At 45.1% G+C, this 18,778-nt stretch overlaps 1 protein-coding gene across 1 annotated transcript in view; it reads right to left on the bottom strand.

Moving 5' to 3' along the window:
- The window catches only part of MOSMO (modulator of smoothened), a 53,857-nt gene that overhangs the window by 10,622 nt on the left and 24,457 nt on the right, over window positions 1-18,778 (bottom strand). Inside the window, exon 2 of the mRNA XM_039491035.1 lies at window positions 8,407-8,619. Coding sequence (XP_039346969.1) covers window positions 8,407-8,619 — 213 coding nt within the window. The remainder of the gene's footprint in view (window positions 1-8,406; window positions 8,620-18,778) is intronic.

Genomic DNA, 18,778 nt, shown 5'->3' with positions numbered 1-18,778 from the left:
GTGGGAATGCCTTCTACTAAGATGTGGTTGCGCTGTTTCTTAATAAAAAAAAAATCGTTTTTAAAAAAAGTATCCATGTCTTACCTGAAAATTTCCTTTCTTGGAGTAATGAGGACCATAGATCCATAAGACTGGGACTCCATACAGCCTTGGAGGCAGACCAAATATATTAGAGGTGTGGCACCACCTCTAAGGGTATGTCTACAATATGAAATTAGGACCATTTTTTTTTCCTTAGAAATAGATTTTATACAGTCGATTGTGTGTGTCCCCACTAAGCACATTAAGTTGGCAGAGTGCGTCCACAGTACTGAGGCTAATGTTGACTTTCGGAGTGTTGCACTGTGGGTAGCTATCCCACAGTTCCTGCAGTCTCCACTGCCCATTGGAATTCTGTGTTGAGCTTCTAATGCCTGATGGGGCAAAAACATTGTCGCGGGTGGTTTTGGGTACATGTCATCAGGCCTCCCTCCCTCCGTGAAAGAAACGGCAAACAATCATTTCTCGCCTTTTTTCCTAGGTTACCTGTGCAGACGACATACCATGGCAAGCATGGAGCCCGCTCAGCTCACTGTCACCATACGTCTCCTGGTTGCTGCTGGCAGACGTGATACTGCATTGCTACACAGCAGTGGCTCCTTGCCTTCGCGGTAGCAGATGGTGCAGTATGACTGCTGTCATCGTCATCTCCTGGGTGCTCCTGGCCAATCTCGGTGAGGTCGGTCAGGGCTGCCTGGGCAGACATGGGTGCTCCTGGCAGACCTCGATGAGTGGTCTCTTCTTTAAGTTTCGTCTCATGGAGATTCAGTCCTGCCTGGAATATCATGCGAGCTGGAGGCTTCTGCTTCAGGCTGCTCTCCCAGCTGGCAGCACCCCAGCCTACCCCTTGTTCCCATGGCTCATGAAGCCTGGACAGTAGTAAGGAGCAGTTTAACTATAGGCTGGGCAAGTGCAGAATGGTGGTAGAATGTGCCTTTGGATGTTTAAAAGCTCGCTGGCGCTGTTTGCTGACTAGGCTGTTTGCGATTAGAAGAGCACAGCAAGGCGCGCTGCACATCACAGAGGCTTTGAAAACCAGTTTCATGACTGGCCAGGCTTTGGTGTGACAGTTGTGTGCGTTTCTCCTTGATGCAAACCTGCCCCCTTTGTTGATTTTAATTCCCTGTAAGCCAACCCTGTAATCCATGTCATCAATCATCCCTCCCTCCGTGAAAGCAATGGCAGACAACTGTTGGGGATGTTGAAATCCCTATAGTTATCCTTGGGCACCCAGCCTACCCCTTAATGCCATGGCTCATGAAGTCATACGCAGGCACCCTGGACAGTAGTCAGGAGCTGTCCAACTACAGGCTGAACAAGTGCAGAATGGTGGTAAAATATGCATTTGGATGTTTAAAAGCCGTTGCCTCTCTGGTTCTTTGGTAGGCTTGCCTGAGCTCCTTAAGTTTCATGCAGCACTGCTCTGGGTCCCTGTTATAGCCTCTGTCCTTCATGCCCTTAGATTTTTTTCAAATATTTGGGCATTTCATCTTTTGGAATGGAGTTCTGATAGCACAGATTCCTCTCCCCATACAGCGATCAGATCCAGTACCTCCCGTTCAGTCCATGCTGGAGCTCTTTTGCTATTCTGGGACTCCACGGTCACCTCTGCTGATGAGATCTGCACAGTCACCTCTGAGCTCGCCACGATGGCCAAACAGGAAAGGAAATTCAAAAGTTCGCAGGCCTTTTCTTGTCTACCTGGCCAGTGCATCTGAGTTGAGACCGCTGTCCAGAGCGGTCACAATGGAGCACTCTGGAATAGCTTCAGGAGGCCAACACTGTCGAATTGCATCCACACTACCCCAAATTCGACCCAGCAAGGTCAATTTCAGCACTAATCCCCTCGTCGAGGAAGAGTACAGAAATCGATTAAGAGCCCTTTAAGTCCACAAAAATGGCTTTGTCGTGTGGACGGGTGCAGGATTAAATCGATCTAACGCTGCTAAATTCGACCTAAACTCATAGTGTAGACCAGGGCCTAAAACCACCAGTCAACGCTTCCAAAGCCTAGGAAAAACTAAGCACTCTCTAAGGGAACTTAAGCAGTAAGACTAAACAGAACAATCCTCATGCGGAGCAAGCAATTCAATGAATAATCAACTGAGCACCGATTAATAATTCGTCTTTTCCCAATTAACAGCCTATTCAGAGTGGCTTGGATCTGTGGACCTCATGACCCCAAGAAAGGAAATTTTCAGGTAAGACAGATACATTTTCCTATTCTTATTCATAATGAGGTCCACAGATCTAGGACATTAGGATTTTTATAGCAGTGTCCACTTGGTGGCACGAAGGAACTATATACAGTTAAGTACAGATAACCCTTTCCTAATAGAAACTAGAATACTACAGCAATGAGCACCCACTTACGGAAGGTAGCATCAGATGACAACTGGATGTCCAGTGTATAGCATCTGACGGTGCTGTAACCAGATGACCCATGTGACTACTTTACAGATTTTCTTGTATGATATGATCTATCTGCCCATGAAGCTGCTACAGCATTGAGGGAGTTAGCTCTGATATTTGAAGATGAAGTTAGGCTTTTTGACTTCCATGCTTCTGAGATGCAATATCTCAGCCCCCTGGAAATGGATGATTGAGGCTCTTTCCCTTTAACACTGGATAATAAAGCACAAACAAAGCATTTGTCTTTCTGACCCGATCTGTGTGGTAAATATATACTTTGAGAGCTCTGCAGTCATCCAAAGTATGCCACAATTTCTCTGTGGAGTGCAATGGATCTGGACAGGAGGATGGAAAAACAATTTCCTGTGTTCTATGGAATCTGGAGTTAATCTTTAATCTGAATTCAGGGTCAATTTGAATACCCCTTTAGCTTATGAACATGCAGTATTGACGTTCCAGAAAAAGAGCTCCTAACTCAGACACCCTGCACAGAAACATTACTTTATTTGGGCATAAGCTTTTGTGGGCTATAACCCACTTCATCTGATGAAGTCGGTTTTAGCCCACAAAAGCTTATGCCCAAGTAAATCTGTTAGTCTCTAAGATGCCACAAGGATTCCTGTTTTTTTTTTTTGTTTGTTTTTTTGCTGATACAGACTAACACGGCTACCCCTTTGAAACCCGAAAAATGACTGTCATCCAAAAAGGCCATTTTAATGGTTAGAAAGTAATGAGACACCTTCATGAATTGTTCAAAGGGAGGGCTTCTAATGGCACTGAGAACCAGGGCCGCACAGAGGATTCAGGGGGCTTGGGGCAAAGCAATTTCGGGGGCCCCTTCCATAAAAAAAAGTTGCAATACTATAGGATATATATTCTTGTGGGGCCCCTCTGGGGTCGGGACAAATTGCCCCACTTGCCCCCCCCCCCCCCCCCCGGGGTGGCCCTGCTGAGAACCAGCTAAGAGCCAAAAATCAAACAACAACAAAAACCCATTATGCACACCAGCAAGATGTAGAAGAGATGCTGCTCTCCTCAGAAAAATGCTGGATATCTAGGTAAGATTAAATTCACTACCTGTCCATTTCACTAATGATGCAAGACAGACAGCAACTAGACCTTGGAGAGTCTGAACTGTCAGGCCTAACCCGAATCCATTTGAAGAAATTAGAGGATCTGTGGTCCCAATGCAAATGTGGGGGGTGAAACCCTGGTGCTAGCCCCAATGGTTAAAACTCAACCAGGCCCTTGAATAGGCTGAGTTAATAGATTTATTTCTGGAAGTGAAAATTGTGAGTATTAGATTGCTAAATAACCTATTTGGCTTAAGAGGCTCTGGTTCAAGAACCAGGCAGCTGGGCTCAGACTGTCTGAATTCTGATTGGCCCTTGTAATAGCATATCTCTTCTGAATGGAAATCAAGTGGGAGGTCTTTGTATCATATCAAGGAGATTGTAGAACCAAAGCCTCTTTGGTCAGAATGGGGATACTAGAATTATCAGTGCTGCTTCTCTCCTAATAGTCTGTAGCATTCTGGTGTGAAGAGAAAAAGGGAGTTAAGACATAAGAATCCTTTTTGGCTATCTTTGCAACAAGGCATCTCTTGTCTTGGCTCTGTGATCCCACTGGCAAGAGAACAACACTGAAACCTTGTGATTCAGGTGGGAAGCAAACAGATCTATAGCTGAGATACTAAATATCTTTACCAGGAGATAAGTGTAGGTCCCATTCTGGAGGATCTAAGTTTTGCCAGCTGAGCCAGTCAGCCATAACATTCAATTCTGCCTTGGATGTGAAGGTAATAAGTTGATTGCAGATTCTTCTTTGCCCACCTCATCAGGAGGTGAGCTTCTCTTTGAAGGACTATAGTCCTTGTTCCTTTTGTCTGTTGATGTATGACATGGCTGAGGTGTTGTCTATCATGGTGAGTGCATTAGGTAAATTCGGATGAGGGAGCAGAGCTTTGAACCCATACTGGATTGCCCTGAGCTCTCACCACTTTATGCTGTGCTTTCTCTCTTGTTTGGACTAGACCCCTTGGGCAGTCCTTGAACCCATGAGAATCCTCCTGGGGTTAGACACCTTCACTGAGGTGCAGATAAGAGACAGCTGAGAGATAAGAGAAAGCTCTGTAGCAACCTCATGTGAGCATTGGATCTCTAAGAATAACCACAGAAGAGATCACTGATCCCAAAAGAGTATGAATTGGTACTTCCCTTGAGAGGTTGACTATTTTGATAGAGTTCTCTGCTTCTTGTGTCTTTGCTGCAATAAACAACTTTGTAGAGGGCAGTGACTGTTCCCACTCAGAGACTGGAAATACACTGAGACGTAGCTGATTTTTTTTTTTTTTCACAAAACCTTGGCTCTGAAGCATCCTTATTGCTTTGGTGGTACAATCAATGAGGCTTGGTAAAGAAGTCACCCAGGAATGGGTAGACATAGACCCTTTTCCTGTCAGAGCAGATATTAACACTACCAGCACTTTTGTAAATATTTGCAATGCTGTTGTTAAACCATTGCTGTATTGGTAATGTGGTGCTCCGAGGATAAAGCTAAGGAAGCATCTGTGAGACTGTCAAATTGGACATAGGCATCCTTCATATCTACGGATGTCATGGAGACCCTCCATTGATGACATCTAATGTGGATGTTACGGTCTCTATCTTGGATTTTTTTTTTAAATGGATCTGTTGATACTTGATGTTGAGAAATGCTCTGTAGCCTTCTGACTTTTTTTTTTTTTTAAATAAAGGCACAATATGGAATAAGGTCGTGGTTCCTCTGAAGAGGATGAAGAGATTAAATTATTCCCATTTCTAGCAGATGGGCTGTAGCAGATTTGTATGGCTCTCTGCACACCCTGACTCCTCCTCTTCCTCAGGGAGAAGCCTTAGGACACGTGTTTTGTTTTATTTTTTAAAAAGCCTGAGAGACAGCACACTTGCAACACTGTCCACCCAGATGACAGTTCTTTTGTTTATTTATTTTGTCGGCCTGACACCCCGAGATAGCCCCTCCTTTGGGCATGAAAACTAAGATTATGCCTGCGAGGATTTGGCTGCCTGTGAAGGGTCTGTATAGTGAGGAGGCCACTCTTTCAGGTAAAATTTTTTTTCCCCAGTTAGAAACATCTAGTCCCTGACCATTAGGGGGGAAAAAAGGCACAATTATCTTTGATAGTGATACCAGGAGGACTTTTGACTGGTGTATACCAAGGAACCTTCTGGAAGATATGGAAACTCACAGGGGAGCTGAGGAGAACAGCCAAATACTTTCCCAGTCTTTAGGTGTGTTAGGAAAATCCTTACCCCACTATCACACACTCAAAGGATGCATAAGGAGGGATATATATAGCTATAGCTTGTCTGACGTATCGACAAACCTCATAATTGTAGGTCACCATCCTCGGTACACTTTTTATCAAAGTCTATTCTCTGAGTGGTGTTTATTTTAATAATTTTATTATTTGAGTCATTAGCTATGATTTGGAGTACTGGCCTTCCTCTCATAAGCAGAGAGAACTCCCTTTGTGGGGTTGTGTGTATGCATGGCTACGGGAAAATGTGCATTCCAAAATGTGCACAGACTTGCCATGCTGCACTCTGTGAGTGAGAAGAGGGGAACCCAACACTGACTATCCCTTGAGCTGGGCTCTGTGAGGGTGATCTGGGGGAACTAAGTGCCTAGGACTTCTGCCTTGCTGTAATCCATGATAGTGAGCAGAGGAACCAGACACTAAGGATTATCTGTCCTGCTGCATTCTGCAAATTTATGCAGTTTGAGGGAAACTGATTTCACTTTATGCCTTTTAGAGTGCCCCCTAAAGTAATCCCCTAAATCAGACTCTTAGGGTATGTTTATACTACCAGCTGGATCGGCAGCTAGTGTTCGATGTATTGGGAATCGATTTATTGCATCTCGTCTGGACGCCCGTACTCCACCTCGGCAGGAAGAGTAAGCGGAGTCGACGGGGGAGCCGCGGCAGTCGACTCGCCGCTGTGAGGACAGCCAGGTAAGTCGAACTAAGATACTTCAACTTCAGCTACGCGAATAGCATAGCTGAAGTTGCGTATCTTAGTTCGACCCCCCCCCCCCACCCGCTAGTGTAGCCCAGGGCTTAGAAAATGAAGGGGTGGGGGTTGTGTGTTTGATGTTGGGTTGACTAGAGGGGTCTAAACATCTTTCTTATGCCTACCCTTAATCCTCATCAAAAGGGGAGAGACATTTTAGACTGATGGTTTGGATGGGCACGAACCTTCTGGTTACCTCTTGAGTAGCTCTGAGAAAGAGGGGTTTTGTGCTGGATGGGGTTCCAAAGCTTCTCCATGGTCACCAGACACGGCTGTGAATGTGGGCTCCGGTGGCTGGGTGGGAAACTTCCCTGGCCCTCTGATATTGTGCTTCAACCTACACTCACCCCAAGTTGGGGGGAGAAGGGAACAGAGGAGGAGTTGCCACTTGCTGATGCCGGGGCAAATGCTGTCCCCTGTCACGTGTATCAGGTTCAGGGATTTTTGTAGATAAGCAGCTGCCATTGCTTCCAGGAAGCTTTCCTGATCGGGGAGGGAGACTGAAGGAAACCCTGCCCCTTCCTGAGCACTTGAGAAGCTTGGATCTTCACAGAACAGGCAATGATCTCCATGCAGGCACCTAATCAGAGGGCTGGTGCAAGGAGACACAATGTCAGAGTTTTCTTCTCTGCCATGCTGCACTACAGGTGGGTGCATGTGCAGGGAATACAGAGTCCTCCAGTGACTGAGGAGAAAGGGAATCCTCTCTGTCAATAAAGCAGATCCCGACAGCTTGGAGAGATTATGCCATTTTTTTCCCTTTTCTTTCTCACTAAATTTCCTCTGAAGCAGGGATGAGCTGGTCTGCCTGCCTGCAGCTGGAAATGCAAATAGAAACTGGCAGTTTCTCAGAGGTGAAGCCACACCTCCATTGCCTCTGATTGACAGGTTTGGTCTGCCTCCAAGGCTGCCTAGAGCAGTGGTTCTCAACCTTTCCAGACTACTGTACCCCATCCAAGTGTCTGATTTCAGCCCCAGGCGGTGGGGCTTTGGCTCCAGCATGTATCTTAGCTTTGCGGGGGCCCTGCTTGCCACCCCCCTAAAACCATCCCCAGGTCGAGAAACTCTAATATAGTCTCTAGAGCAGTATAAACAAGTCACTTGTCTGTATAAAATTTTCACTAGTGCTTTTCAAGTAGCCTGCTGTAAAACTAGGAACATATTTAGATGAGTTGACATGCCCTCTGGAAGACCTCTGTGTACCCTCAGGGGTACATGTCACCAATGTCATGGATCTGTGGACCTCATTACAAATAAGAGAACAACTTTCATGAGAATTGTTACAAAACAGAGTTAGAATCAACCCTGCATCAAAAGTTTACAGGAGGATACTTCAACAGGACTGATTTCAGGACAATAATGAGACCAAGGTCCACCAACACCCTCCTCCACAGGTGGGTAAAAAAAGACTACAACCATTCCATTATTCCAGCCAGCAGTGAGTACCAGCCACACCGGCTAAATTAAGAGTTCACATGACTCAGGAACAGCTTAACCTTCCCCACTCCTGCAGACCCATTTCCTTGGGCCACTTTGTGACGTTCCCTGTGGGGAGAGGGGCTGGAAGCTACCAATGTCCGGAGGTGTACTTCTTTCTTCCTCTACCCTGGGGCTGCAGCAGGTGATCAGCACTGTGACTATAAAGCCAGGATCCCAAAGATCTTCCTTTGATTCTCAGCCACTTCTGGATACCAAACCCCTGATTTTAAAGAAGAGGATTATTTCCACAAAGCAGGAATTTAAAAGGAAAAGCATTCTGTCTGATCAGGGCAGAGTTTTACCACTGGTCTCTGGCAACAACCCCCACCCAGATTTGTTTAAAAAAAAAAAATCTACCAGTTAATCCTTCAGACAGGCTTATTTTGTAGCTGAAGTCACTTACTTCCAGTGAATGCTATCCAGCGGGCATATTTAGTAGCTTCTCTTCGCCAGTGGGAAGCCACTAGCAAACCACACGTGACAGTCAGTGAAATGATTCCCATAATGATGAAAAATAATGTGGTGACCCACTCAGGAGGCAGCCGTGGAGGAATACAGGTCCTGTCACGTCCATGGATGGTTTGACACTGTCGCACAAGGCCAACTGTGAGTGCACCTGAAAATACAGAGAGGTAAGTCTTAGCAGGATCTACTTTTCCAAAGTACTATTCTGAGATGTCCTCATCTTCCCCATTGAAGGCTCAGTGTCATACCAAGACTCAGTCTAGCCAGAGAGGGTGGATGTGGCTCTCCTATGGAGTCTGTCAATGTCATTCAATGTCAGCTGGAGTGGTGATATGGGGGGGGGAGAAGAGGGAGGGTGAGTCAGCTGGGTCTAGCGCTGCACCCATTTTGCTTGGCACAGTATTCGGAAAGGTATCACAAATAAATTGTTTCTCCACATCTGTAAATACAAATTTACTGCTGTAAGGCACAACACGTGTGTGTCTAGATCATAGCTAGAATGTGTCTTCTGAAGGATGCACTTGAGAATATCCCTTTCAGACTTCTTTCATCCAAGAGGGCTAGGTCGGTTCTTCTGATAGTTAAACAGGCAAGTTAAATACATACTAGGGTTTTTATGTTACCAGATTTAAAGGTCACTTTAATCAATTCAGTACACAGGATGCAAGAGAATGGGTCTAATTATTACAAATATTCTAATGTTGTGCCACAACCTGCAGCCTATAGGAAAAAAGAAACTAAGGTAATTAAAAAGTTATAGTTTACTTCCAGTTTAGTAATGGAAGAGTCATTTAACACACAGAATATAGGAAAGACAATAATGCAATGCACAGAGTTTTGTAAGTGGCATAAGATTAGGTACTTTGCATTAAACCCAAATAGTTTTGATTAAGTTTAAATTTACTGCTTTCAAGCACGGCTGCTGGAATTAGGGGTGTTGGAGGTGCGGCAGGGTTTCCATCATATTTACAGTTTTGTTCAATGGCTTTCAGCACCCCCACTATGAAAGCAGTGACATTGCAACAACTTTTAAGATGCACAAAGAAGTTTTTACGGTCCAATACTAACTGCAAAAAACTTAATTTACTGGAAAATTTGAGCCCAGACATAACATGAGATTCAAAGAGACCGTCTGCCAATGTCTCTAAAATCTTGAATCCTGCATTTTGTGGTACAACCAATTCCACCCCTATTCACAAATCCTTTTCACATGTAAAGATGATTTCCTACAGCCAAATCAAAGATAAACTCAGCAGTGCATGGTACTATCTTACGTTAGTAAAAAAAATCAACCCCCTCCCCCAAATATTAGACACTGTAAACAAGTGTTGCTATACTTAAAAGGACACTTTAAAAATGGAACTGGGAAATTGAAGTTCTGTGAGCTATTCAGGAGTAGAAAAGATTTCTGTATCCTATTCTTAATGCTTTTCCAAAAGAGAAAATATGCAAACCAAAACACTCAACTCACTGACCGGAACAACGGCTGGTGTTTACACCTACCCTCCAGGATGCCAGGGCCAGAAATAGGCACAAGCGCCTTTTGTAAGTGCACACAGACTGCCTGCTTATGCTCCCAGCACTCATGCCCAGCAGAATCAAAACAAACACAGGTCATTATTTTTGAGTAATAAGGTAGTGTATCAGGTCAGATTTTTCTCTTTCTGCTGGAACATTTTAAAAACAAGAGCAGAATTAGGAATAAGCAAGTTCTGAACCAAATCTGTTCAACCAATTATGGAATCTTTGTTCAGGTTGTGGACTCTATTCAAATATGTCCCTTTAGTTGCATGTTTTTTTAACAAAAACATGCAGACAGGTTGACTTCTCTCTTGTTAAGACAACCCTGCAAACAAACCTACAACCAAGGAAGCTACAGCAACAAGATTATTCCATATCTTGGGAAAATTAGTAGTTTCTGCTCAAACATATAGAGATGTGTAACAGTAGGATTGATGTAGGTCAGGATTAAGGAGACTACTGGCAGAGTTACACAAGGAAGTTTGCACTGTACCTACATACGTAGGACATGGCTCTAGTCTTTGCAAGAACTTTGGACTCCTCAGTCTTTTGCTGCTGAGAGCCACAGGGGCTAAGATAGGCCTTATAGATCTTGGACTGGATCTGAGCAATCTTCCAGAGGGTCTCACCTGGAGGGCTCCCTTCCGGACAAGGAGCTGCAGGAGACAGGATTGGTGTTAGCGGGTAGCAAGCAGGGCAATTGCCTGGGGCCCCAAGCCACAGGGGGCCCTGCAAAGCTAAGTTACATCACATCTACAGAGTCACTGTGGGTAAATGTAATACGAGTATTACAGTAATTTAATCTCTAAAAGCGGAAATAAATCACACTAAAGCAGAGGTTTTCAAAGTGTGGGGCGCCCCCCAGAGGGCACAGAGGAATGTTGGGAAGGGGCATGGCAATGCCAAGCAGTTTCTGCCCTGGGCCCCATTGAGTCCTACGCTGGCCCTGGCAGGAAAGTGTCTTTATCCTTGTGGGTTCTGGGAGCGAATGCAAAAGATCAAACACCCAGAAGGTGAATGTCCCTCTCCAGGCACTTGAGGCACCGTATGTGGCTGTAGTATGCCAGGAAGACACCTGGGCAGGAAGTGCATATTTTAACCCCAGGCTCTTCTGCTTTTTCAGTTCTGCCATCACACAGAACTGAAAGAGAATCACCAACTGACTAAACTAACTGCTAACGCCAGGGTGGATAAAAATCAATTATTTTTAAAAAATATATTTTAAAAAAATCAGATTTTTTTGATAAAATGCTTTGAGGAAAAAAACTATTTAAAGATAGTTTTAATTAAGATACATTATAGCGCAAAGACATCTCATCATGGAATAGGGATTATAAATTAAAATTCTATAGTATGAGACAATATAGTCATGTAATGTTTAAGAAAAAAGTTTTGTAAATGAGTTTCAATAGTTCATGGATTAAGGACCTGATTTTATGGAGTTCCAGGGGCTTCTGTATAGATTATTTACGTTAATTTTTCTACCTACCCAATGAGACTAGTGCTCAGTCTAGAAGATACCATCAGAGATGCTTAGTTTTGCTGTTCTCAAACTGTGGATTTGCATCTCCAGAGATAACATGCTTGTTAACAGCAAAAATGTTTTTAAAGAAATAAATATACAGAGGTGAGAAATAACAGACCTCAGCCCTACTGTCCCTCTGCAAATTTGTGTACACACAGTCAATCCCTTACCTCTCTCTAAAAGTGCAAAGTTTCAAAAAGTTCAATGAATAGAAGATTGTTCGGGGCAGAATAGATCTGGACAAGGAGAAGAAGTCTTGCGATAAATGTGAGAAGGGAGGGACAGGCAATAAGAACAAAAGTGGAACTGTTTGAGCAGCATATTCCAGAATTTTAGAGGTCTTTATGAGTGTAGCCTTCATTAATTTGAAATCTGCCATACCATTCTCTCACTAGAAGGGAAAACCTATAATGGCAGCAAATCCACCCTGGCTAATGCTAACTGAGAAAAAAGCAGCTCTAGCTTCAAAGAGCCTGGAGAGGTTCACATCTGTCCAGGCATATGGCTGAAAATAACAGAGGTGGCAAGGGCATTCTGCCCTTTATATAGACTTGTCCTCAGAACGTCGGTGATGTTGAGGGGAGGGGCTGGGAGCACAAGAGTGCTCTAGTTCAGTGGTTCTCAAACTTTTGTGGTGGTAACCCCTTTCACACAGCAAGCCTCTGAGTGTGACCCCCCCCCCCCCCGGTTAATGTATAAAAATGTGTTTTTAATTTAACACCATTATAAATGCTGGAGGCAAATTGGGGTTTGGGGTGGAGGCTGACAGCGCCCTCTGGTGGGCAAAAGGCAGAACTGCAGAAAGTTATGTTCTGCTGGGAGCTGCTGCTCTGTTCTACTGCCACAGTGCCCTCTGGTGGCAAAAGGCAGAACTGCAGCAACTTTTCAGCAGAATCCTTTTTTTGCACAAAAAAATAAAAATATACACAGCTCATTTATTATGCGCATATAGTGGTGCAGAATTCCCCCAGGAGTAACTAAGACACCCTGAACTAGAGGGACCACTTGAAGGTATGAGAAAGAATCTCTGTTTCCACACCATGTCTAACCCCAGGCTCTCTGCTGAGACTGCCAGCAAGGGCGTCAACTAGTGCCAGTCCTGGAAGCAGTATAAGATACAGATATCTGGTCCACTAGGAACTGGATTCAAACTGCCAATTCCTTTCACATAGCTCAAACAGCCTTCAGAAGTTAACAAGTCAGTCTCTACTGACGGGCTCAATTTAAACCAGTAACCTAGAGATGAAAGGGTTCATAACCCTTTCCCTACCCCTTGCATTGCCCCCAAGTCATCCAGTCCAACAAAAATATTGTCATTTTTAAACACAGCATATTTATGCCAAAACATCCACCTGAATCACTTACAAAAATACTCCTTTGCAAACATTTTCGAGAGGATAGCTTGACTAATAATTCAATGCAGTTTTACCAGTCTCAAAAAAATAAAGCATTTCATATTTGTGTAGATATATCTGTCTGCTGCTCAAAACCACCAAACTTCAACTCTTCCAACACAGCCAATCAAATGCCATCCTACTCCTGTTTCCTAGGTAACCAACAGAGCTATCAAGAAGGAAATCCATATAGTGATGGAAAGAAGCAAAGACTGTTGCAGCTATTTCCCTCCCTAACACCTATGAATTATTAAAAGTGTCACAATGATACCAGGACTGAGACACCGTGACATATGAAATGCACATTATAACAGCAGATTATTACTGTTCTTCATTATTTGCTTGTAGCAGCATCCAAAATTACCCATGTAATGTATGGCCACAGAAAGACTGTTCCTGCCCTGAAGAGCTTACAACCCAATAAGAAACAGACACAAAAGAGGGTGAGGGTGGAGTGGGGATACCAAGTCAGAAGTACAATAAAATAGACTTATGGGCCATGTGACCTTTATGAGATATTTCCTTTGTTCTTAAATCTCTTACCTCTTCACCTTGATACCCGCTCATCCTCAGTCCTCACCTATCACCCATTGCTACTGAACCTGTTACATTTTCCTGTTTCTATTTAAAATAACCAACAAACTACTATATTTAAAGGCATCAACTTCTATCCACCACATCTTCCCTAGCCAGAGCCTCTATTCCAGTCTCATTACACTCCTACCTCCCAAAAGTCAACCACTTCCTTGGCACAAATGCTCACTACTAACATCAGACACAATACTGTTACCCTTACAGAGGAGGTAAAAATAACCAACTGTCATCTATTTACAGTCTACATATACTTAGCTTGCTCCCCGCACCACCCAGCCACTTGTGCTAAAAGTCCCTGGATTTGATCACCAGGGGAGTGGGGTGGTGGGGAAAGCTGGCAGAGCATTTTTCTTAAACAAACAGGTGAAGCAGGTTCCACAGTCTGACATCCCACATCTTCAGTCACAAGACTCAGTGTAGAGCCATTCTGTTTACTCTGGATTTTGCTTAATAGGGTGATGGTAGGTAAAATTTTGGCTTATTGCTGATTGTGGCACATAACTTAGGCCTGGTCTACACTATGGAGTTAGGTCGAATTTAGCCGCATTAGGTCGATTTTAAAATGAATGTGTCCACACAAGCAACTTCGTTCCGTCGACTTAAAGGGCTCTTAAAATCGACTTCTGTACTCCTCCCCTGACGAGGGAATGAGCGCTAAAATCGACCTTGCTGGGTTGAATTTGGGGTAGTGCGGGCACAAATTGACAGTACTGGCCTCTGGGAGTTATCTCAGAGTGCTCCAATGTGACCGCTCTGGACAGCACTTTGAACTCCGATGCACTAGCCAGGTACACAGGAAAAACTCCGGCAACTTTTGAATTTAATTTCCTGTTTGGTCAGTGTGGCGAACTCAGCAGCACAGGTGACTATGCAGTCCCCCCAGAATCATAGAGCGTAGAATGTTTCTACGCTCCCCCTATCATCTCCGTCCCTGAGGTTATCGCAGATTAGAAGGCGAAAAAAAAAAGCACTCATGACGACATGTTTTCCAAGCTCATGCAGTCCTCCTGCACTGATAGGGCACAGCTTAATGCATGGAAGCAGAGGCCAGGAGAGAATTAAGTGAGCATGAAGAGCGGAGGCAGGACACGATGCTGAGGAAAGCCAGCAAGAGCACAGACCCCCACTGCATCCACTGTATAACTGCCTACCCTCCTCCCCATGTTCCATAGCCTCCTCACCCAGATGCCCAAGAACTCAGGGGGGAAGCTCCGGGCACCCAGCCACTCCATTCCAGAGGCTGGCCCAAGCAACAGAAGGTTGTCATTCAAACAGTTTGATTTTTAGTGTGACTACAATAAGCAATGTGGCCACATCCTTCCCTCCTCCCCCACCTCACCCGGGCTACCTTGTCCATTATCTCATTTTTTTTTAAATTAATAAAGAAAGAATGCATGGTTTCAAAACAATAGTTACTTTATTTCGAAGGGCGGAGGGTGGTTGGCTTACAGGGAATTAAAATCAACAAAGGGGGCGGGTTTGCATCAAGGAGAAACACACACAACTGTCACACCGTAGCCTGGCCAGTCATGAAACTGGTTTTCAAAGCCTCTCTGATGCGCAGCATGCCTTGCTGTGCTCTTCTAATCACCCTGGTGTCTGGCTGCTCAAAATTGGACACCAGGCGATTTGCCTAAACCTCCCACCCCGCCATAAATGTCTCCCCCTTACTCTCACAGATATTATGGAGCAAACAGCAAGCAGCAATAACAATGGGAATGTTGGTTGCGCTGAGGTCTGACGTAGTCAGCAAACAGTGCCAGCGAGCTTTTAAAGTGCGTGATGGTGAGCTGAGTGGGCTCCATGCTTGCCATGGTATGGCGTCTGCATGGGTAACCCAGGAAAAAAGGCGCAAAACCATTGACAGCTGTTGCTTTCATGGAGGGAGGGGCAACTGAATACATGTACCTAAAACCACCCGCGACAATGTTTTTGCCCCATCAGGCATTGGGAGCTTAACCCAGAATTCCAATGGGCGGCGGAGACTGCGGGAACTGTGGGATAGCTATCCACTGTGCACTGCTCCATAAGTCCATGCTAGCCACAGTAGTGAGGACACACTCCGCCGACTTAATACGCTTAGTGGGGACATACACAATCGACTGTATAAAATCGATTTCTAAAAGTCGACTTCTATAAAATCGATTTAATTTCATAGTGTAGACATACCCTCAGATGCCATTGATATAAAACACTTAGGTTTAGTGTGTTTTAATAATGATTTAAGTAGATGAGCCCAGGCTAATTGGGCACTTTAAATAAAAATAGGGAAAAAAAAGAATTGTGGTTTTCTAATGCCACACATGCAGAATAGCTTTTTGTATATAAATAGTGGAACAGATCAGCTAAGACTTCCGCCCTCCTCCACACACACTTTTTTTTGAGCAGAAGAAAAGAAAAGAGCTGCGGAGGGTTGTTCATTGGTGGTGAGAAGGCACTTTTTATGAAGGCAAGGTTACAATAAAATGTTAGCATATTACCCGGACAAGTAAATATTAAAAAAACCTGGCTGAAAATTCTGTTTTGTGACTAGAGCTCTCTTCCTCTTCATACACTGGAAAGGGGAACCAAATTTCTAGATCTCTCTTCTTTTGTGCTTCTCTTGTATATGAGCTTAGTGTCAAAGCCTTCCATTACAAGAACAGTCCACATTTTACTATGCCCAAATTCAGTAGGAGGGGATCATATGTATACAATAATGTGCAATACAGGGTATAGCTGCTAAAAAAAAGAAAGAAATTAATTTATCTTTCTGTTTAAAACGCAGCTCCTTTACTGGAGCATTAAATAAGTAGTTCGGAGATCTCCAGGAAGCAGCATTTTGTCATAAAATGAATCTCTAAGAGTTTCCTCTCAATAGTGTTTAATTCCTGAACACAGCCACCACATATGTAATAATGTTCCCCTTTCCCTACAGCCCCACCAAAAGAGCACCTTCCTAGTAGCAAAAATGATGATGATCTCAACTGGAGTTAAATGTAATCTCTATGGCAATTTATAAAATGTTATGACCTACACAAACTTAAGATGCATAGTCCCTTTCCTATATTTAGAGACCCATTCATCCAGATCCATTTTTTTTGTCCAAATCCCTTTCCCATCTTTTCATCTGGGTTGTTTTCTTATCAACATCTTTTTCAATCAAAATTGTATATATCTTAGGGTATGTCTACACTACAAGACTATTTCGAATCAACTTAATTCGAATTTGTGGAATCGACCTTATGAAGTCGAAGTTGTGTATCCACACTAAATACACTAGTTCGACTGTGTGAGTCCACAGTAACGGGGCCAGTGTCGACTTTGGAAGCGGTGCACTGTGGGAAGCTATCCCACAGTTCCCGCACTCCCCGCTGCCCATTGGAATTCTGGGATTTCCCCCCAATGCATGCTGGGGGGAAAAATGTGTCGAGGGTGGTTTTGGGTAACTGTCATCATTGAACCGTCAATCACGCCCTCCCTCCCTCCCTGAAAGCGCCTGCGGGCAATCTGTTCGTGCACTTTTCTGCTCAGTGACAGCGTGGGCGCCACAGCACTTTGAGCACGGATCCCGCTGCAGTTATGGCCGTTGTCAACTCCTCGCACCTTATCGTCCACCTCTTCCACAGTCAGCTGCTGAGAAATAGGGCTACTTTTCAATGGTGCTGCGAGCACTGGTGGACCATGGGGGACGTTTTACCAACATCAACGTCGGGTGGCCAGGCAAAGTTCATGACGTGCGTGTTTTCAGGAACTCTGGTCTGTTTAGACGCCTGCAGGAAGGTAGTTTCTTCCCGGACCACAAAATAACTCTTGGGGATGTGCAGATGCCTATAGTGATCGTCGGGGACCCAGCCTACCCGCTAATGCCCTGGCTCGTGAAGCTCTGTGCAGGCGCCTTGCACAGCGACAAGGAACTCTTCAAGTATCAGCGAGCAGCGTGACCTGTGATTGTTCAGTTTCTTTACAGAGAAGCTGAACCTGCCCCTGTTTCTTTACCAAGTTACTGTTGACTAGCATCTGCAGTTACATACCCCGCCCACCCGCTTCCCCAACTTCCAACACACGTTTAAAAATAAAATACATGTTCCACTGTAACTTTACAAAGGTTTCTTTATTGATGACTTTGCGTTACAGGGTTGAAACTGGGACACGGACTGTGCTGGGTAGGGTGTGCAGTGACGTAAAGACCGACTGTAAACTCGAGGAATGACAGGCTCCTGCTCCCAGAGCGGTCTGCAGTGCCGGACTGGATGTTTCAATGGAGCCTGCCATCCCTCCTTTTTGGGACTCTGTGTGCGGGGGCTATGTGGCCTTTTGGCGGGGGAGGACGGATACAGATTCCTCTGCTGCGTGGCTCTGTGGTCCAGGACAGGGACCGTTGCATGAGATCTGTAAACCCCATCCCCCGCTACAAAGTCACGTACCCCCCCACCCACACAGAACCTGCAAACCACCTCCCATACCGACCAGGGTGCGTACTGACTGCAGTGTGTGTGTGACCTGCTGCTGATCCTGCCCCCATGTCTGTACCCTGGTAAGGTGATTGTCCTGTCCAATTACCAACCCCCTTCCCCCCCTTCAAACACAGTCTCCTCTAAAAGAACATGACGGAAACAGTAATTAACAGAAAAGTATTTTTTATTATCAACTAGACAGTTAGGGGATGAAACTGGGATGGGGGCTTGGGTGAGGCGGGAAGGAAAGGACTTCTCAAAATTTAGGGTATGAGAGCTTTTGGGTACTTGAGCACTCTGCTGGGGTGCAGTGACAGTTTTCACGGCCTCTGGCGCCCCTCCTTCTGGTTATTTGGGGTGCGGGGGGTCTGGGACTTTGGGGCGGGGGCGGGCGGTTGCAGATACACTGCAGGGGGGCTCTGTCCTCCTGCCTGAGGTCCTGCAGAACATGCACAAGGCGCCGGAGCATGTCCGTTTGCTCCCTCATTAGTCCAAGCAGCGTTTGAGTCGCCTGCTTGTCTTCCTCACGCCACCTCTCCTCCCGTTCGCTGCGTGAGCGCTGGTACAGAGAGAGGGTCTCCCTCCACTGGCTCTGCTGGTCCGCCTCGTCTCGGGAGCACCACATAAGTTCAGCGAACATCTCGTCCCGTGTCTTTTTCTTTCGCCGCCTAATCTTTGCCAGCCTCTGTGAGGGGGATGCTGTGGCAGGTCTGGAGACAGTCGAAGCTGTGTGATGGGAAAAAGGGAGTGAATTCCTTGCAAAGATACATTTTTGCGAACAATGAACACAGTCTAGTCTGTCTCTGTGAATTCTGGGTTGAGATCGCAGTGCCTGATGGG

Source organism: Mauremys reevesii, linkage group 10 (assembly GCF_016161935.1).
Source record: "Mauremys reevesii isolate NIE-2019 linkage group 10, ASM1616193v1, whole genome shotgun sequence".
Classification (NCBI taxonomy): Eukaryota; Metazoa; Chordata; order Testudines; family Geoemydidae; genus Mauremys; species Mauremys reevesii.
The sequence above is the reverse complement of the archived record's forward strand: the minus strand, read 5'-3'. Positions and strand labels throughout refer to the sequence as shown.